The following is a 19,568-nucleotide window of genomic DNA, read 5'->3' on the forward strand; positions in this document are numbered from 1 at the left end:
AACCAATAAACCCTGCATTATACAGAACTTCATAGTACAATGGTGGTGTACAAGAATAGCGAAAATAGCTGATCGACAAGCTCGCATTGTGTCACATTGTGACAGCTTGTAGATCAGCTATTTTCACTATATAAAAAAAAGAAAAGTTCATTAATCATAACGTGGCAAAAGTTTAAAATAATTGTGATATTGATTTGAAGTCATATTGCTCATACAGACAGACAGACAAGACAGACAGACAGACAGACAGGTACCTGTAGGAATTCTCTGACAACAGGAGTGATGCAGACATCCAGTGGCTGCAGATGGGAAGAACAGCCAATAGGAATGACCACTGGAGCGGTGTGGGAGGAGCTTAGAGTGGACAGGAAGTGGTCATCCATGTGACCTCGATGAGAGTCCATGATCAACACACTTTTACTGTGATTGGATACATGAGGGCGCCATACCTACACACACACACACACACACACACACACACACACACACACACACACACAGGTTTTTAATTAACTACAATTAATTACATGGCTAAAACTAGATGTGAAAAAAACATTGTAGTTAATCGAAATATAAATAAAAACGAGGTTTTATAAAATAATTTACTGTATTGTGTGTTTACAAGACTAATTAAATCTAAAATTCTTAGTTCATCTTTTTCAATTTATTTTGGCTTGATATCTCGTTCTCAATTTTTAAGCCACTTTTAAACTGTGGATCAAAATAATGGTATGTTATTTACTAAACACAATACCTTTTCTGACCAATTGACCAAACTGGGGATCCTTGAAATTAAACAGTTTGAGAATCACTGAACTAGTCAGACCTACAACTACTCAGAAAGGGGAACCAACATGGCGGCACGTCCAACGCTTGCTGTGGCCACTCCTCACATAGATAGATTTATACACCTAATTTTGCACAAATCATTCTTTCGCTCTAATCATTCTTCCGCGGTCTCTTAGGAGAAACGCAATTTTGTTTTCTTATGCTTGCAGACGGAAATGACAAATAAAATAAATCTGAACCAGCAGAGTATACCTTGTGGTGCCAGAGGTCCAGCCTGCATTGCTCAGTGAATCCGTCGGCTGCAGCCAGCAGGGTGATGTTGGTTGGGAAGCCTTCTGGGAGGACGGGGCTGGTCCCAGTGTAGAAGATAATGGGGTTTCGATAAGGTTTAGTTGCAGCCCATAGAAGAAAATAGAGCGCGCTTACAGATGAAGTAAACACTGTATTTGGGTCTTCTCAACTCCTGGATCAAGCTCTCAACATTCTCCTGTAGGACACACAATAGAATAGAATAAGAGAGGAGAGTTGGTGCAATAGTTTACAGTAGAAATACATTTCTATGGTGATTCCTATGAACAAACACCAGCCACCAAGGGATTAAATAGAAATTACAACCTTAAACATAGCATGGACCACCCTCCCCACACCCACGTGTACACACACGCACACATACAGTACACACACACACTTCAGGTTAAGGCCACAGCATGTTTTTGTCCTTGTGTGAGGGAGCTACGTAACCGCCGCTACACATCCGCTTGTAAATTCCATTCCAACTTGTGGCCTTGTTGTCTACCGTTACTGTGACCTCATGTCCTGCTCTCGTCCACCAACATGAAACCCGGCCTGATGTCTAGTAGTCTACCATCTGCCTGAATCCGGCGGCAGAAACTGAGTGGGTAGAGAGAGAGGTCGCCTGGTAAACAGAACGTCACCGACTGGCTCACCCACCCGGACCCCAGTCCACCCAGTTTATTGCTGCGTTCAGACTGGCAGCTACAAAGATACAGGCTACCATTATTTTTCAATGGAAGCCAGTGACGTGAAGATACAAAGATACATCTGACGTTTGTAGCTGCTACAAAAGCTCATAACAGCTACAAAAAGGCTGAGCTGGTTTCAACTTCAGCTACAAAGATACAAATATGCTGTGTAGCTTTGTATCTGCCAGTGTGAACGCAGCACATGTGTCTAAAAGTGTCCCTGAGCAAGACACTTAATGCAGAGGTGCATTAAGTGCTACAACGCACGTGCGCGCACACACACACACACACACACACACACACACACACACACACACACACACACACTGAGTACCTTGGTGGGTCGCAGGAAGCAGAGAGCTTTGAGATGCTTCATGTTGTCTCTGTTCTGTGAGTCGATCCTCTCAAAGAGATAAACCTCCTTCTGCAAGATCTCTGACTGAGTGTAAACCACACTCACTATGCTGGTCTGGAACACACACACACACACACACACACACACACACACACACACACACACACACACACACACACACACACACACACACACACACACACACACACACACACACACACACACACACACACACACACACATTATATTAATAAGAATGAATAATCAATCATAGAACAAGACATGATCGTACTTTAACAGTTTCAAAGTGCATGTCATCTTTCTTCTATCCTATCAACCATCAACATAAACAGGTTTTAATTTATAACCCACTGGCTCTCAATCAATCAAAGTAAAAGTACTTATTATGCAGAATGTCCCCTTTCACAAGGTATCATTGTGTTCAAAATGTATTACAATCTTTTGAAAATAGCAGATCTACAAGCTCACATCACGATGTGTTGTGAGCTTGTGGATCTGCAATTTTCAAATAGCCAAAGTTTAAATATGGCTGAAGTGGTTATGTATGTTTTGTAATAATAATTAAATCTACAAAGTAACAAGTTACTTAAGTTTTCAAATAATTATAGTGGAGTAAAAAAGTACTATATTTGCCTCTGAGATGTAGTGGAGTCGAAGTAAAAGTATAGAAAATTGGAAATACTCCAGTAAAGTAAAAGTACCTAAAAATTTTACTTAAGTACAGCACTTGAGTAAATTTACTTAGTTACTTTACACGACTGGTATTAAGGACTGAAAATATTAAAATAAAGACATGACATTGACAAAATAAAGACATGACATTAATCAGAAAAAGGCCATGACATTAATACAAAATAAAAAAGGACATGACATTAATAAACATGTCCTCACCGTCTCTTTATCCATGAGCAGAACCTTCATTCCAGGCCCGCTGTTCTCAATCATCTTGGAGACATACTGCTTCACTGCTAGAGTCACATTCATGGTTATAAACCTCTAATAACCCCTTTATAACCGAAGATCTGCCCTGTTTCAGTGTTATGTGCTTTGCTATCAATGATGTTGACAAACATCAGCTGAGCTGCGGAAATGAAGAAGGGACGCAGGTTACACTTCCGGGCGGATGACGTCAGCACGCACAGCCAACACTGACGTCACCACGGGCGTAACCTGGAAACCCTGGGCGTTGCATTGTGTCTGGCGCTCTCTTGTGGCCATGTTGGTGTATTGGTCCTGTCCTCTTTCTGAGACTGGGGAATCTTGATCTGTGATCGATTTCAATGATGTATTATTATTAGGTTGACCGTTGACATACCACGTCATCATGCAGATTATTGAACTGGCAACAGTCACAACGTGCTTTTGGCCGTGTGGAGATGTCGCCATGACAACACACCGTTGACATACAACACGTCATGCAGATTTTTGACCTGGCACCTGCAGGCACAGCGTGCTTTCGGCCGTGTGTTGATGTTGCCATGGCGACATCAACAGCCAATGCTGCCAATGGGCAACGGGCAGCCAACAGTATATAAAGCGTCTACAGTACGTTCAAAGTTCATTCCTTCTTTCTTGTCACAGAGAAAGAACAGAACCCAAGCAGCAGAGAAGACGACTGATCCATTATTATGGCTGTAGCTTCACTGTTGTGGTCAGACCTGGTGGAGATGCAGGAGCGCAGGGAGGAGGAGTGGAGGATGAAGGAGGATGAGTGGGAGGCCATTCAGGAAGAGAAGGAGGAGAGGATGGAGGAATGGGAGTCTCTTGTGGCAGACTTCTTTTCTCTCCGCAAGGTGGAGCAGAAGGAGACTCTGCAAGAGACTCTGCAAGAGTGGGAGAAGAAGGTGGATGAATGGGAGGCCATTCAGGAGGAGAAGGTGGAGATCATGGAGGAATATGAGTCTCTTGTGGCCGACTTCTTTTCTCTCGAGCAGCCTCCACCATATTCTTCCATCATGGAGGAATATGAGCAGCCTCCATCATATTCTTCCATCATGGAGGAATATGAGCAGCCTCCATCATATTCCTCCATCATGAATTAATGATTCATCATCTCAAGACCCTGCACCGACACCCCCCCCCCCCCCCCCAACGGTCCTTTTAAGGGCCACCTTCCTCTCCTTTTGCTGTGACCTTGCCGTGGTGGAGAGGCTTAGTGATTCAGTGATCCTGGGTCCTATTCTGGTGGCGGTTGACCCTGACAGGTTTAACCACACCGGATTGGTAACAGGAGAGAGTCCAAACTAACAACAGCAAAATCTCTGTGGTGAAGTCTGACCTCCTCATTAAGGAGCCATGTTCCTCATACACCTGATGGCCCAGCTCTGTCCCCAAGTCTTGAGATTTTCAAATCCGTATAGTGGAGAGGGGATAGGACAGCCCAGGGCTCCCCTAATTTAGTACTTTAGTTTATTTGTATAGCACATTTAAACAAGGCAATTCTAAGTGTTCTGCACACATTATTGAACATTAAGACAGCATTGAGAGCGAGTGCAAAAATAAAACAATAACTTAAACTAAATCAGAAAACAGATATAGACATTAATCCAAATCCTCAGTAAAAGGCAGCGGCAAACAGAAAAGTCTTCAGCTTTGACTTAAAAGAACTAGGAGTTGTGGCAGACCTGCACTGTTACAATTTCTGGGAGTTTGTTCAAGATGTGTGATGCAATAAAAACTGAACACTGTTTTTCAACGTTTAGCTCCCGATTCCAGGCCTGTGCAGATTCTCTTCTATATTTAGGTCTGGAAACAAGCCATCAAGGCTTTTTTTGTGTTATCCTTTTAGGATTGCTTGCATAACTGTACTTGCTGTATGTACTGTTTGTAAACGGATAATCAAGTAATCAATTAATCAAACCTGTCTGTCCCAGAAGACCTGAGAGGTCTGGCTGTTTCATGATATTATAGCACAACAATCAGAAATGTATTTTGGCCCTAAACCATTCAATGTTTTATAAACTAACAGTATTTTGAAATCTATTCTTTGACAGACAGGTCAGGGAGCCAGTGTAAAGATCTAAGAACTGCAGTGATATGATCCACTTTCTACTAAGTTGAGTAGCAGCACTCTGAATCAACTGCAGCTGTATGATAATTTTGGGAAACCTGTAAAGACACTGTTACAATAGTCAAGTCTACTGAACATGAATGCATGGACAAGTTCCAAATCCTGCTGAGACATGTCCTTTAATCCTTGATATACTCTTAAGGTGACTTAAGGCGGACTTTGTAATTGTCTTGGCTATTGAAATTCAGGTCTGACTCCATGATTACACAAAGATTTCTGGTTTGGGTTGTTGTAATTCTAAAAGATTACAGATTGAAGCTGAGCACTGACTTTTAACCGTTCTTCTCTTGAAGAACGGTAAAAACACTGTTTACTGAACAGTAATAATTTTAGCTTGTAGTGAGTTGTTCTTCTACTGTCTGTCACACTGCAAAACTATCAGCTAAATGACCACAACAAAGAGGAACATTCAATTACATTTTCACACAATGTCAGTATAGCAGCATGTTTAATATTCTTTATAAAACAACTGAAACAATATATATTTACAAACCACAGATGAAACACTGGTCAGCTCCCTGTGACAATATAAGACTGTGGTTGTACTGGGCAGTATGTAATACAGGGTGCAGATTTCAGCAGTACACCACCCACACCCTGACACAGCATGTCATCAGGTCTGTAAAGTATAACCAGCAAAGAGATTCATACACAACATACACAATGATGTACCAACACCCAGGACATGTGTGTTTTGCGATTGTTGTGTGTTGAGTTTGCTGTGTGTGTTGGTGAAATGTCTGGTGCACCCAGACATTTCTGCTAAGAGCTTGTAGATCTGCTATTTTTGAAAAATCGTGAAAATGTGTGCAGATCTTTGAATATATACATATATTTATTACTTTTTTAAAGCGTTTTTTTTTTACTCAAATCTTGGGGGGTCCCTGGAACAACATATTTTCAGATGGGGATTGACAGACAGATGGCATGCATCTCTCATCTTCTTCATCTGATCCTTATACTTCACCAGTTCAGCATCTAGTCTGGCAATCTTCTTGTCAATGGACTCCGCTCGAGAGTCCACACTTCCTATGCAGTCAGTGAGGTTGGGCGGTGGACCCTTAGGTTTTCCTCGACCAAAGATACGGTTCATTTCTTTAATAAAGTTGTTTAATTATGGAAAAAACGAATAATGTAGCTACTTAGCTCTGTGTCAAGTGAAACCACCTAGAATAATACACCCGGAAGAGTAACTTTGGACTGACGTCATCAAATACATATCATTTTGGGGGTGACATGAAAAAGGTTTGAGAACCACTGATATTATAGCAAAACATTTTAAACTGTTAAGATTTAGAAGACATTTGTAGAATCCCCAGAAGCAGATATTTGAGTTAAAAATGTTTGAAGATTTGCAAAAATTTTCACGATTCTTTCAAAAATAGCGGATCTACAAGCTCAGTGCTATGAGCTTGTATATCTGCTATTTTTTGAATAGCCAAAGAAATCTAAAATGACACAGACGCTTTCCCGGTCTTGATGGATTAAGGAAGTGATTCAGTTCTGTTCAACAGCAGCAAACATCCCGACATGCCTGTGGAGATTCTCTTCTATATCTAGTATGATTGATTTTAAGAACTAAAGCTGGTATACCTCAATGTCCTCCTGTCGGTCTCTCCTACTCTCTCTGTGGCTCAGTTTCAGCTAAGGTTCTCAGAACCTAATTTGCTCAACTCTCACACAACTCATAAATTGTACTTAAATGGATAGTTCACCCCCAAAATGACAGTTTTCTATCAATTACACACCCCATGGAGCCTTGAATTCATAGAGATTTTTGTCGCATTCCTGAACCAATAATTTGATGACCAGGTCAGTAGGAGACTCTTTGAGTCTTCAAGGTAGGAGACTCAGACCCCGCCGGTCATAGAATTATTGGCTCAGGAATGCGATAAAAACAAAAGAATCTCCATGAATTCAAGGCTTCATGGGGTGTGTAATTGATAGAAAATAAGTCGTTTTTGGGTAAACTACTCCTTTAAAAAACAAAACTGATTCAAAAACTGCGAATATAGCAGATCGTTGAGTTGTAAGCTTATAGACTGATTCTTCCTTTTTTAAACTAGTATTATTTATAAAGCACCTCCCTGGTTCTGGTTATAATGGAAACGCAAACAAAAAACCGTCACAGAACACCACGTGTTCTGGAAAGGTCCAGGTTAAGGAACGTTCTGGGTTACCCTTTGTAGTCAAAAAGAGCCGTCAGCTGTCACACTGTCTGTCTCTCCTACTGTCTGTCTCTCAGCTGTTCTACTGTCTGTCTCTCCCACACGGTCTCTGTCTCAGGGCCTCTAGCAGGTCAGTCAATCAGAGCTTGGGCAAGAGTTTGGATCATCTCATTGGCTCCCACTGGCTCCAGCTTCCCGGGCGTAGCAGACACCATGGCGAATGACCTGATGGAACGAAGTGGGTCATCATGGAAATTAGAGTTAATTGAAATGAAGGTGATCAAAGTACAGGATCAGAGCTACAAAATGAGGGAAATTATCTTATAGTGAGTACACCTTATTGAATTATGTTTATCTGAAAGTTCTGAGAATTGAAGCTGCAGTTTTGACAAGGAATTCAACACTTTCTCAGCACAAAATGTATCTTTGGAAAATATGTTGTGCTTTGAACTGATATATTTATTATGCTATTCATACCTGAAGATTCTAAATCTGGCTTAAAGAACTAAAACCAGTTCAAAGATTTTTTAGATCTTTTGCAAAATGCGTGATGACCACGCACGTACACACGCACACACACACACACAGTACATACTGTATATCATTGCTGTTGGCCAGAAACATTGTGTCTCATATTTAAACCTTTTTGCATTGTTTAATGCCCTATTTTACCATACAAGAGTGTTGAGGAAAGAGCAGTGAAGGAACGGTTTTGGACATACAAGGTTTCTGCCCGGCATGACAGCGCTGATATATAAACTAGGTACCTGCGTAGAATGTCTTGATGATGTGACAGAGTTGAGGCCACCTCACTGAGCCAACAGCACAGAGTCACAACCAGCTGCTCTACACTCAAACTTTCAACCCCTCCATAAGATAATAGCTGACTCCAACGAGCCTGCAGGAGAGAGAGAGACACACATGTTAGACAAGACAGACAGACAGACTCATGATGTATGGACAGAGAGTAGGGATGGGCAATTCACCGGAAATATATTGAAACTGATATTTACAACAAATAACCAACTTTCTCTTTCTCTTTCTTAATTGAATGGTCGAGAAGAAAGAATTTTTAGAATATATCAACGAATCGTATAGATCGTAGGGCTGTCAGTTTTCTTCTATAATCCCATTCGGATTTCAATGCTTTATTTTTAATATTCGAATATTTTATATAATATATATACCGTAATTTTCGCACTATAAGCCGCACCTGAATATAAGCCGCAGCAGCTAAATTGAATGATTTGTACATATATAAGCCGCACTGGACTATAAGACTTTTATCCAAAGCGACTTACAATAAGTGCATTCAACATAGGTAGGGAACGAAACTACTAAACTGTATAGTTGTACAATAATAAACACCCACGTGCACACATAACCTGAACCAACGTGACCAGACCAGACACACACTCACACAGGCGTGCGGCCGAGCGTGCACAACACAGACACAATTGGGTGGTATGGCAGCGACGACGTTCTTTCAGTGTGCAGTGTGCAGTGCACTCAAACTTTATTTTTGATCATGCGTGACGGGATGAAAGCATTTGTTTTCGCATTGGTAGGTCAGGAAAAAAAGAAAAAAATAAATTCTAATGGCAATTTTAGCATTCTAATGTAATAATATTTTTTCACATTCGAATTATTTTCGAATCATTAAATTCGTTCTGACAGCCCTAATAGATAGAACAGATTTTTATCTGATAAACCAATAAACCCTGCATTATACAGAACTTCATAGTACAATGGTGGTGTACAAGAATAACGTGGCAAAAGTTTAAAATAATTGTGATATTGATTTGAAGTCATATTGCTCATACAGACAGACAGACAAGACAGACAGACAAGACAGACAGGTACCTGTAGGAATTCTCTGACAACAGGAGTGATGCAGACATCCAGCGGCTGCAGATGGGAAGAACAGCCAATAGGAATGACCACTGGAGCGGTGTGGGAGGAGCTTAGAGTGGACAGGAAGTGGTCATCCATGTGACCTCGATGAGAGTCCATGATCAACACACTTTTACTGTGATTGGATACATGAGGGCGCCATACCTACACACACACACACACACAGGTTTTTAATTAACTACAATTAATTACATGGCTAAAACTAGATGTGAAAAAAACCTTGTAGTTAATCGAAATATAAATAAAAACGAGGTTTTATAAAATAATTTAAAAAATAAACTGCATTGTGTGTTTACAAAACTAATTAAATCTAAAATTCTTAGTTCATCTTTTTCAATTTATTTTGGCTTGATATCTCACTCTCAATTTTTAAGCCACTTTTAAACTGTGGATCAAAATAATGGTATGTTATTTACTAAACACAATACCTTTTCTGACCAATTGACCAAACTGGGGATCCTTGAAATTAAACAGTTTGAGAATCACTGAACTAGTCAGACCTACAACTGCTCAGAAAGGGGAACCATGGCGGCACGTCCAACGCTTGCTGTGGCCACTCCTCACATAGATAGATTAATACACCTAATTTTGCACAAATCATTCTTTCGCTCTAATCATTCTTCCGCTGTCTCTTAGGAGAAACGCAATTTTGTTTTCTTATGCTTGCAGACGGAAATGACAAATAAAATAAATCTGAACCAGCAGTATACCTTGTGGTGCCAGAGGTCCAGCCTGCATTGCTCAGTGAATCCGTCGGCTGCAGCCAGCAGGGTGATGTTGGTTGGGAAGCCTTCTGGGAGGACGGGGCTGGTCCCAGTGTAGAAGATGATGGGAGAGAAGCAGGTTCCGTCCGCCAGTCCACACAGATGTACACACACACACACACACACACACACACACACACACACACACACACACACACACACACACACACACACACACACACACACACACACACACACACACACACACACACACACACACACACACACACACACACACACACACACACACACACACACACACACACACACACACACACTTTTAACTACCTATGAGAGCAAACCAGCTAAACTGAGGACAGGTTTTTGTGGTATTAAGCAGTGGTGGAAAAAGTACTACATTTCTTTACTTAAGTAAAAGTATCAATACTGCGATGTAGAAAAAATATTTTACAAGTAAAAGTCCGGTAATCAAAATTCCCTTGAGTAAAAGTACAAAAGTATTGGCATCAAAATATACTTAAGGGACCAAAATATGTCATCATGATTTGTGTGCGTGGGGATCTCATTTTAAACAAGCTTAGTGCTTTATGAGCCTCCCAGTTTAGTAGACCTTGTATTTTTTTCATGTCTTACTAAATAATGTACATCAATCAATCAAAGTAAAAGTACTTATTATGCAGAATGTCCCCTTTCACAAGGTATCATTGTGTTTAAAATGTATTACAATCTTTTGAAAATAGCAGATCTACAAGCTCACATCACGATGTGTTGTGAGCTTGTGGATCTGCAATTTTCAAATAGCCAAAGTTTAAATATGGCTGAAGTGGTTATGTATGTTTTGTAATAATAATTAAATCTACAAAGTAACAAGTTACTTAAGTTTTCAAATAATTATAGTGGAGTAAAAAAGTACTATATTTGCCTCTGAGATGTAGTGGAGTCGAAGTAAAAGTATAGAAAATTGGAAATACTCCAGTAAAGTAAAAGTACCTAAAAATTTTACTTAAGTACAGCACTTGAGTAAATTTACTTAGTTACTTTACACGACTGGTATTAAGGACTGAAAATATTAAAATAAAGACATGACATTGACAAAATAAAGACATGACATTAATCAGAAAAAGGCCATGACATTAATACAAAATAAAAAAGGACATGACATTAATAAACATGTCCTCACCGTCTCTTTATCCATGAGCAGAACCTTCATTCCAGGCCCGCTGTTCTCAATCATCTTGGAGACATACTGCTTCACTGCTAGAGTCACATTCATGGTTATAAACCTCTAATAACCCCTTTATAACCGAAGATCTGCCCTGTTTCAGTGTTATGTGCTTTGCTATCAATGATGTTGACAAACATCAGCTGAGCTGCGGAAATGAAGAAGGGACGCAGGTTACACTTCCGGGCGGATGACGTCAGCACGCACAGCCAACACTGACGTCACCACGGGCGTAACCTGGAAACCCTGGGCGTTGCATTGTGTCTGGCGCTCTCTTGTGGCCATGTTGGTGTATTGGTCCTGTCCTCTTTCTGAGACTGGGGAATCTTGATCTGTGATCGATTTCAATGATGTATTATTATTAGGTTGACCGTTGACATACCACGTCATCATGCAGATTATTGAACTGGCAACAGTCACAACGTGCTTTTGGCCGTGTGGAGATGTCGCCATGACAACACACCGTTGACATACAACACGTCATGCAGATTTTTGACCTGGCACCTGCAGGCACAGCGTGCTTTCGGCCGTGTGTTGATGTTGCCATGGCGACATCAACAGCCAATGCTGCCAATGGGCAACGGGCAGCCAACAGTATATAAAGCGTCTACAGTACGTTCAAAGTTCATTCCTTCTTTCTTGTCACAGAGAAAGAACAGAACCCAAGCAGCAGAGAAGACGACTGATCCATTATTATGGCTGTAGCTTCACTGTTGTGGTCAGACCTGGTGGAGATGCAGGAGCGCAGGGAGGAGGAGTGGAGGATGAAGGAGGATGAGTGGGAGGCCATTCAGGAAGAGAAGGAGGAGAGGATGGAGGAATGGGAGTCTCTTGTGGCAGACTTCTTTTCTCTCCGCAAGGTGGAGCAGAAGGAGACTCTGCAAGAGACTCTGCAAGAGTGGGAGAAGAAGGTGGATGAATGGGAGGCCATTCAGGAGGAGAAGGTGGAGATCATGGAGGAATATGAGTCTCTTGTGGCCGACTTCTTTTCTCTCGAGCAGCCTCCACCATATTCTTCCATCATGGAGGAATATGAGCAGCCTCCATCATATTCTTCCATCATGGAGGAATATGAGCAGCCTCCATCATATTCCTCCATCATGAATTAATGATTCATCATCTCAAGACCCTGCACCGACACCCCCCCCCCCCCCCCCAACGGTCCTTTTAAGGGCCACCTTCCTCTCCTTTTGCTGTGACCTTGCCGTGGTGGAGAGGCTTAGTGATTCAGTGATCCTGGGTCCTATTCTGGTGGCGGTTGACCCTGACAGGTTTAACCACACCGGATTGGTAACAGGAGAGAGTCCAAACTAACAACAGCAAAATCTCTGTGGTGAAGTCTGACCTCCTCATTAAGGAGCCATGTTCCTCATACACCTGATGGCCCAGCTCTGTCCCCAAGTCTTGAGATTTTCAAATCCGTATAGTGGAGAGGGGATAGGACAGCCCAGGGCTCCCCTAATTTAGTACTTTAGTTTATTTGTATAGCACATTTAAACAAGGCAATTCTAAGTGTTCTGCACACATTATTGAACATTAAGACAGCATTGAGAGCGAGTGCAAAAATAAAACAATAACTTAAACTAAATCAGAAAACAGATATAGACATTAATCCAAATCCTCAGTAAAAGGCAGCGGCAAACAGAAAAGTCTTCAGCTTTGACTTAAAAGAACTAGGAGTTGTGGCAGACCTGCACTGTTACAATTTCTGGGAGTTTGTTCAAGATGTGTGATGCAATAAAAACTGAACACTGTTTTTCAACGTTTAGCTCCCGATTCCAGGCCTGTGCAGATTCTCTTCTATATTTAGGTCTGGAAACAAGCCATCAAGGCTTTTTTTGTGTTATCCTTTTAGGATTGCTTGCATAACTGTACTTGCTGTATGTACTGTTTGTAAACGGATAATCAAGTAATCAATTAATCAAACCTGTCTGTCCCAGAAGACCTGAGAGGTCTGGCTGTTTCATGATATTATAGCACAACAATCAGAAATGTATTTTGGCCCTAAACCATTCAATGTTTTATAAACTAACAGTATTTTGAAATCTATTCTTTGACAGACAGGTCAGGGAGCCAGTGTAAAGATCTAAGAACTGCAGTGATATGATCCACTTTCTACTAAGTTGAGTAGCAGCACTCTGAATCAACTGCAGCTGTATGATAATTTTGGGAAACCTGTAAAGACACTGTTACAATAGTCAAGTCTACTGAACATGAATGCATGGACAAGTTCCAAATCCTGCTGAGACATGTCCTTTAATCCTTGATATACTCTTAAGGTGACTTAAGGCGGACTTTGTAATTGTCTTGGCTATTGAAATTCAGGTCTGACTCCATGATTACACAAAGATTTCTGGTTTGGGTTGTTGTAATTCTAAAAGATTACAGATTGAAGCTGAGCACTGACTTTTAACCGTTCTTCTCTTGAAGAACGGTAAAAACACTGTTTACTGAACAGTAATAATTTTAGCTTGTAGTGAGTTGTTCTTCTACTGTCTGTCACACTGCAAAACTATCAGCTAAATGACCACAACAAAGAGGAACATTCAATTACATTTTCACACAATGTCAGTATAGCAGCATGTTTAATATTCTTTATAAAACAACTGAAACAATATATATTTACAAACCACAGATGAAACACTGGTCAGCTCCCTGTGACAATATAAGACTGTGGTTGTACTGGGCAGTATGTAATACAGGGTGCAGATTTCAGCAGTACACCACCCACACCCTGACACAGCATGTCATCAGGTCTGTAAAGTATAACCAGCAAAGAGATTCATACACAACATACACAATGATGTACCAACACCCAGGACATGTGTGTTTTGCGATTGTTGTGTGTTGAGTTTGCTGTGTGTGTTGGTGAAATGTCTGGTGCACCCAGACATTTCTGCTAAGAGCTTGTAGATCTGCTATTTTTGAAAAATCGTGAAAATGTGTGCAGATCTTTGAATATATACATATATTTATTACTTTTTTAAAGCGTTTTTTTTTTACTCAAATCTTGGGGGGTCCCTGGAACAACATATTTTCAGATGGGGATTGACAGACAGATGGCATGCATCTCTCATCTTCTTCATCTGATCCTTATACTTCACCAGTTCAGCATCTAGTCTGGCAATCTTCTTGTCAATGGACTCCGCTCGAGAGTCCACACTTCCTATGCAGTCAGTGAGGTTGGGCGGTGGACCCTTAGGTTTTCCTCGACCAAAGATACGGTTCATTTCTTTAATAAAGTTGTTTAATTATGGAAAAAACGAATAATGTAGCTACTTAGCTCTGTGTCAAGTGAAACCACCTAGAATAATACACCCGGAAGAGTAACTTTGGACTGACGTCATCAAATACATATCATTTTGGGGGTGACATGAAAAAGGTTTGAGAACCACTGATATTATAGCAAAACATTTTAAACTGTTAAGATTTAGAAGACATTTGTAGAATCCCCAGAAGCAGATATTTGAGTTAAAAATGTTTGAAGATTTGCACAAATTTTCACGATTCTTTCAAAAATAGCGGATCTACAAGCTCAGTGCTATGAGCTTGTATATCTGCTATTTTTTGAATAGCCAAAGAAATCTAAAATGACACAGACGCTTTCCCGGTCTTGATGGATTAAGGAAGTGATTCAGTTCTGTTCAACAGCAGCAAACATCCCGACATGCCTGTGGAGATTCTCTTCTATATCTAGTATGATTGATTTTAAGAACTAAAGCTGGTATACCTCAATGTCCTCCTGTCGGTCTCTCCTACTCTCTCTGTGGCTCAGTTTCAGCTAAGGTTCTCAGAACCTAATTTGCTCAACTCTCACACAACTCATAAATTGTACTTAAATGGATAGTTCACCCCCAAAATGACAGTTTTCTATCAATTACACACCCCATGGAGCCTTGAATTCATAGAGATTTTTGTCGCATTCCTGAACCAATAATTTGATGACCAGGTCAGTAGGAGACTCTTTGAGTCTTCAAGGTAGGAGACTCAGACCCCGCCGGTCATAGAATTATTGGCTCAGGAATGCGATAAAAACAAAAGAATCTCCATGAATTCAAGGCTTCATGGGGTGTGTAATTGATAGAAAATAAGTCGTTTTTGGGTAAACTACTCCTTTAAAAAACAAAACTGATTCAAAAACTGCGAATATAGCAGATCGTTGAGTTGTAAGCTTATAGACTGATTCTTCCTTTTTTAAACTAGTATTATTTATAAAGCACCTCCCTGGTTCTGGTTATAATGGAAACGCAAACAAAAAACCGTCACAGAACACCACGTGTTCTGGAAAGGTCCAGGTTAAGGAACGTTCTGGGTTACCCTTTGTAGTCAAAAAGAGCCGTCAGCTGTCACACTGTCTGTCTCTCCTACTGTCTGTCTCTCAGCTGTTCTACTGTCTGTCTCTCCCACACGGTCTCTGTCTCAGGGCCTCTAGCAGGTCAGTCAATCAGAGCTTGGGCAAGAGTTTGGATCATCTCATTGGCTCCCACTGGCTCCAGCTTCCCGGGCGTAGCAGACACCATGGCGAATGACCTGATGGAACGAAGTGGGTCATCATGGAAATTAGAGTTAATTGAAATGAAGGTGATCAAAGTACAGGATCAGAGCTACAAAATGAGGGAAATTATCTTATAGTGAGTACACCTTATTGAATTATGTTTATCTGAAAGTTCTGAGAATTGAAGCTGCAGTTTTGACAAGGAATTCAACACTTTCTCAGCACAAAATGTATCTTTGGAAAATATGTTGTGCTTTGAACTGATATATTTATTATGCTATTCATACCTGAAGATTCTAAATCTGGCTTAAAGAACTAAAACCAGTTCAAAGATTTTTTAGATCTTTTGCAAAATGCGTGATGACCACGCACGTACACACGCACACACACACACACAGTACATACTGTATATCATTGCTGTTGGCCAGAAACATTGTGTCTCATATTTAAACCTTTTTGCATTGTTTAATGCCCTATTTTACCATACAAGAGTGTTGAGGAAAGAGCAGTGAAGGAACGGTTTTGGACATACAAGGTTTCTGCCCGGCATGACAGCGCTGATATATAAACTAGGTACCTGCGTAGAATGTCTTGATGATGTGACAGAGTTGAGGCCACCTCACTGAGCCAACAGCACAGAGTCACAACCAGCTGCTCTACACTCAAACTTTCAACCCCTCCATAAGATAATAGCTGACTCCAACGAGCCTGCAGGAGAGAGAGAGAGACACACATGTTAGACAAGACAGACAGACAGACTCATGATGTATGGACAGAGAGTAGGGATGGGCAATTCACCGGAAATATATTGAAACTGATATTTACAACAAATAACCAACTTTCTCTTTCTCTTTCTTAATTGAATGGTCGAGAAGAAAGAATTTTTAGAATATATCAACGAATCGTATAGATCGTAGGGCTGTCAGTTTTCTTCTATAATCCCATTCGGATTTCAATGCTTTATTTTTAATATTCGAATATTTTATATAATATATATACCGTAATTTTCGCACTATAAGCCGCACCTGAATATAAGCCGCAGCAGCTAAATTGAATGATTTGTACATATATAAGCCGCACTGGACTATAAGACTTTTATCCAAAGCGACTTACAATAAGTGCATTCAACATAGGTAGGGAACGAAACTACTAAACTGTATAGTTGTACAATAATAAACACCCACGTGCACACATAACCTGAACCAACGTGACCAGACCAGACACACACTCACACAGGCGTGCGGCCGAGCGTGCACAACACAGACACAATTGGGTGGTATGGCAGCGACGACGTTCTTTCAGTGTGCAGTGTGCAGTGCACTCAAACTTTATTTTTGATCATGCGTGACGGGATGAAAGCATTTGTTTTCGCATTGGTAGGTCAGGAAAAAAATAAAAAAATAAATTCTAATGGCAATTTTAGCATTCTAATGTAATAATATTTTTTCACATTCGAATTATTTTCGAATCATTAAATTCGTTCTGACAGCCCTAATAGATAGAACAGATTTTTATCTGATAAACCAATAAACCCTGCATTATACAGAACTTCATAGTACAATGGTGGTGTACAAGAATAACGTGGCAAAAGTTTAAAATAATTGTGATATTGATTTGAAGTCATATTGCTCATACAGACAGACAGACAAGACAGACAGACAAGACAGACAGGTACCTGTAGGAATTCTCTGACAACAGGAGTGATGCAGACATCCAGCGGCTGCAGATGGGAAGAACAGCCAATAGGAATGACCACTGGAGCGGTGTGGGAGGAGCTTAGAGTGGACAGGAAGTGGTCATCCATGTGACCTCGATGAGAGTCCATGATCAACACACTTTTACTGTGATTGGATACATGAGGGCGCCATACCTACACACACACACACACACACACAGGTTTTTAATTAACTACAATTAATTACATGGCTAAAACTAGATGTGAAAAAAACCTTGTAGTTAATCGAAATATAAATAAAAACGAGGTTTTATAAAATAATTTAAAAAATAAACTGCATTGTGTGTTTACAAAACTAATTAAATCTAAAATTCTTAGTTCATCTTTTTCAATTTATTTTGGCTTGATATCTCACTCTCAATTTTTAAGCCACTTTTAAACTGTGGATCAAAATAATGGTATGTTATTTACTAAACACAATACCTTTTCTGACCAATTGACCAAACTGGGGATCCTTGAAATTAAACAGTTTGAGAATCACTGAACTAGTCAGACCTACAACTGCTCAGAAAGGGGAACCATGGCGGCACGTCCAACGCTTGCTGTGGCCACTCCTCACATAGATAGATTAATACACCTAATTTTGCACAAATCATTCTTTCGCTCTAATCATTCTTCCGCTGTCTCTTAGGAGAAACGCAATTTTGTTTTCTTATGCTTGCAGACGGAAATGACAAATAAAATAAATCTGAACCAGCAGTATACCTTGTGGTGCCAGAGGTCCAGCCTGCATTGCTCAGTGAATCCGTCGGCTGCAGCCAGCAGGGTGATGTTGGTTGGGAAGCCTTCTGGGAGGACGGGGCTGGTCCCAGTGTAGAAGATGATGGGAGAGAAGCAGGTTCCGTCCGCCAGTCCACACAGATGTACACACACACACACACACACACACACACACACACACACACACACACACACACACACACACACACACACACACACACACACACACACACACACACACACACACACACACACTTTTAACTACCTATGAGAGCAAACCAGCTAAACTGAGGACAGGTTTTTGTGGTATTAAGCAGTGGTGGAAAAAGTACTACATTTCTTTACTTAAGTAAAAGTATCAATACTGCGATGTAGAAAAAATATTTTACAAGTAAAAGTCCGGTAATCAAAATTCCCTTGAGTAAAAGTACAAAAGTATTGGCATCAAAATATACTTAAGGGACCAAAATATGTCATCATGATTTGTGTGCGTGGGGATCTCATTTTAAACAAGCTTAGTGCTTTATGAGCCTCCCAGTTTAGTAGACCTTGTATTTTTTTCATGTCTTACTAAATAATGTACATCAATCAATCAAAGTAAAAGTACTTATTATGCAGAATGTCCCCTTTCACAAGGTATCATTGTGTTTAAAATGTATTACAATCTTTTGAAAATAGCAGATCTACAAGCTCACATCACGATGTGTTGTGAGCTTGTGGATCTGCAATTTTCAAATAGCCAAAGTTTAAATATGGCTGAAGTGGTTATGTATGTTTTGTAATAATAATTAAATCTACAAAGTAACAAGTTACTTAAGTTTTCAAATAATTATAGTGGAGTAAAAAAGTACTATATTTGCCTCTGAGATGTAGTGGAGTCGAAGTAAAAGTATAGAAAATTGGAAATACTCCAGTAAAGTAAAAGTACCTAAAAATTTTACTTAAGTACAGCACTTGAGTAAATTTACTTAGTTACTTTACACGACTGGTATTAAGGACTGAAAATATTAAAATAAAGACATGACATTGACAAAATAAAGACATGACATTAATCAGAAAAAGGCCATGACATTAATACAAAATAAAAAAGGACATGACATTAATAAACATGTCCTCACCGTCTCTTTATCCATGAGCAGAACCTTCATTCCAGGCCCGCTGTTCTCAATCATCTTGGAGACATACTGCTTCACTGCTAGAGTCACATTCATGGTTATAAACCTCTAATAACCCCTTTATAACCGAAGATCTGCCCTGTTTCAGTGTTATGTGCTTTGCTATCAATGATGTTGACAAACATCAGCTGAGCTGCGGAAATGAAGAAGGGACGCAGGTTACACTTCCGGGCGGATGACGTCAGCACGCACAGCC

At 40.3% G+C, this 19,568-nt stretch overlaps 1 protein-coding gene across 2 annotated transcripts; it reads right to left on the minus strand.

Moving 5' to 3' along the window:
* Positions 1–304: 304 nt before the first annotated feature.
* LOC308096015 (vacuolar protein sorting-associated protein 45-like) lies at positions 305–3,255 on the minus strand. 2 transcript variants are annotated; one of them, XR_013934099.1, is made up of 3 exons: positions 3,040–3,255; positions 1,042–1,138; positions 305–449 (listed from the first exon to the last, which is right to left on the minus strand). XR_013934099.1 is itself a non-coding variant. In XM_080443267.1 (3 exons), exons 1-3 carry the CDS (start codon positions 3,130–3,132, stop codon positions 1,178–1,180), a joined length of 327 nt encoding a protein of 108 aa, XP_080299393.1. In that variant the 5' UTR covers positions 3,133–3,255; the 3' UTR covers positions 1,165–1,177. The 2 variants fall into 2 exon arrangements, 1 of the variants encoding a protein (XP_080299393.1); XM_080443267.1 differs by lacking the exons at positions 305–449; positions 1,042–1,138 and adding exons at positions 1,165–1,276; positions 2,107–2,241.
* Positions 3,256–19,568: the final 16,313 nt, after the last annotated feature.

The sequence above is a fragment of the Gymnoscopelus braueri genome (genome assembly GCF_963280865.1).
Source record: "Gymnoscopelus braueri genome assembly, chromosome: 11".
Lineage (NCBI taxonomy): Eukaryota > Metazoa > Chordata > Actinopteri > Myctophiformes > Myctophidae > Gymnoscopelus > Gymnoscopelus braueri.